Source organism: Salvelinus namaycush, unplaced genomic scaffold (genome assembly GCF_016432855.1).
Source record: "Salvelinus namaycush isolate Seneca unplaced genomic scaffold, SaNama_1.0 Scaffold2566, whole genome shotgun sequence".
Classification (NCBI taxonomy): Eukaryota; Metazoa; Chordata; class Actinopteri; order Salmoniformes; family Salmonidae; genus Salvelinus; species Salvelinus namaycush.
In genome coordinates, this window is record NW_024059415.1 from 27,052 (window position 1) to 30,077 (window position 3,026).

General features: G+C 46.4%; 1 protein-coding gene across 1 annotated transcript; it reads right to left on the minus strand.

Moving 5' to 3' along the window:
- Positions 1-457: 457 nt before the first annotated feature.
- On the minus strand, positions 458-1,308 carry LOC120039143 (ectonucleotide pyrophosphatase/phosphodiesterase family member 5-like; the record flags this gene model as incomplete). Its single annotated transcript, XM_038984662.1, has 2 exons — positions 458-944; positions 1,129-1,308. Coding segments are annotated over 2 exons (575 nt in total), but the record flags the coding sequence as incomplete, so codon positions are not given.
- Positions 1,309-3,026: the final 1,718 nt, after the last annotated feature.

Sequence of the window (3,026 nt, forward strand, 5' to 3'; positions counted from 1 at the left end):
CATGACGACAACTATATGGACTAAAGTAGTAACGTGGCAGTCGTGGATGTATTGAAGACTGAAAGCAACAGCCTGACTAAATAAATGAACTCAGATCTCACAGTGGTTCTCTGATTCACTGTGCGGCTTAACAACTCAACCACATACTAGATTTACTCCCTTATTACGCTTGGTGTCCGTTGTACTATTGCTTCTTATTGTTATTATGACTGCTGAGATTAACAACAAGATAACCATCAGAACAAAGCCACACGTATCCTCTCCTCTGCTCCTCCTCCACACTGAAGCCTGGTTAACTACTGTCCTTTACCGGTGTACGGCGTCAACTCTCCTCCTCCTCTCCTCTCCTTTCTTCTCTCCTCCTCTCCTCTCCTTTCTTCTCTCCTAACTCCCTCTCCTCTCCTCCTCTCTCCTCTAACTCCCTCTCCTCTCCTCCTCTCTCTCTCCTCTCTCTCTCCTCTGCCTCTCCTCTCTCTCCTCTCCTCCTCTCTCTCTCCTCTGCCTCTCCTCTCTCTCCTAACTCCCTCTCCTCTGCCTCTCCTCTCTCCTCTAAAGCTGTAGTTCTCCAAGTAATAGCGGCTGGGCCATCTCTCTCTGCCTGCTGGGTAGTTGTCGGATCGTCATCTGTTTGACGATAACCACCAGGAACCCTGTCACCATGACAACCCCCAGGACCACGCCCAGGGCGGTGGCGAAGGAAGGCTGGTATCTGCCGTCCAGGGGGGTGGAGTGTGTGGGGGGGGAGGGCTCGGAGAGGAGATCCATAACCCGGGCTAGAGAACCATTGTTGGGGCGGGGCCGAACAGACAGGATGTGACACATGAGGGGGTAGAGGTCAACGGAACGCATGGAACTCTTCACGTAGTCCTGACGGAAGGCGGGGCCACGCGCCACCAAGACAGGATGCATGCTGGGTAGGGTGTTGTCGTAGCCGTGGTTACCCACTGTGAAACACAGAGAGAGAACAGCGGTGAATAGTTTACTGTTAATTAGCTGTCATTGTGGACTGAATCCTAATATTGGTAACTCTAAATGTCCAACGAGCAGACTAAAGATCTGAACTTATGAAAGTCTGAGTTATAATAATATATTTCAAATTGGAATTTAGTTGACAAAGTATTTCCTTACACATGTGTGGTCCAGTGGTTCTGTTCTGGGTGATGGTCCAGCCCTCCTTGGCCTCGATAATTATGGGCATGATCCTGTTGTTGTGACGGTAGTGGAGACGCTCGGGGATCTGCTCCCTCCTATACACCACCATGTTGGGATTGGCCTCCACCAGCGCACTGTACACCTCCTCTAACTTACCTACAGGACAGGTGAGACAGTTACTATACACCTCCTCTAACTTACCTACAGGACAGGTGAGATACAGTTACTATACACCTCCTCTAACTTACCTACAGGACAGGTGAGACAGTTACTATACACCTCCTCTAACTTACCTACAGGACAGGTGAGATACAGTTACTATACACCTCCTCTAACTTACCTACAGGACAGGTGAGACAGTTACTATACACCTCCTCTAACTTACCTACAGGACAGGTGATACAGTTACTATACACCTCCTCTAACTTACCTACAGGACAGGTGAGATACAGTTACTATACACCTCCTCTAACTTACCTACAGGACAGGTGAAACAGTTACTATACACCTCCTCTAACTTACCTACAGGACAGGTGAGATACAGTTACTATACACCTCCTCTAACTTACCTACAGGACAGGTGAGACAGTTACTATACACCTCCTCTAACTTACCTACAGGACAGGTGAAACAGTTACTATACACCTCCTCTAACTTACCTACAGGACAGGTGAGACAGTTACTATACACCTCCTCTAACTTACCTACAGGACAGGTGAGATACAGAGTTACTATACACCTCCTCTAACTTACCTACAGGACAGGTGAGATACAGTTACTATACACCTCCTCTAACTTACCTACAGGACAGGTGAGACAGTTACTATACACCTCCTCTAACTTACCTACAGGACAGGTGAGACAGTTACTATACACCTCCTCTAACTTACCTACAGGACAGGTGAGACAGTTACTATACACCTCCTCTAACTTACCTACAGGACAGGTGATACAGTTACTATACACCTCCTCTAACTTACCTACAGGACAGGTGAGACAGTTACTATACACCTCCTCTAACTTACCTACAGGACAGGTGATACAGTTACTATACACCTCCTCTAACTTACCTACAGGACAGGTGAGATACAGAGTTACTATACACCTCCTCTAACTTAACTACAGGACAGGTGAGACAGTTACTATACACCTCCTCTAACTTACCTACAGGACAGGTGAGACAGTTACTATACACCTCCTCTAACTTACCTACAGGACAGGTGAGACAGTTACTATACACCTCCTCTAACTTACCTACAGGACAGGTGAGACAGTTACTATACACCTCCTCTAACTTACCTACAGGACAGGTGAAACAGTTACTATACACCTCCTCTAACTTACCTACAGGACAGGTGAAACAGTTACTATACACCTCCTCTAACTTACCTACAGGACAGGTGAGATACAGTTACTATACACCTCCTCTAACTTACCTACAGGACAGGTGATACACACAGTTACTATACACCTCCTCTAACTTACCTACAGGACAGGTGAGACAGTTACTATACACCTCCTCTAATTTACCTACAGGACAGGTGAGATACAGAGTTACTATACACCTCCTCTAACTTATCTACAGGACAGGTGAGACAGTTACTATACACCTCCTCTAACTTACCTACAGGACAGGTGAGACAGTTACTATACACCTCCTCTAACTTATCTACAGGACAGGTGAGACAGTTACTATACACCTCCTCTAACTTACCTACAGGACAGGTGATACAGTTACTATACACCTCCTCTAACTTACCTACAGGACAGGTGATACAGTTACTATACACCTCCTCTAACTTACCTACAGGACAGGTGAGACAGTTACTATACACCTCCTCTAACTTACCTACAGGACAGGTGATACAGTTACT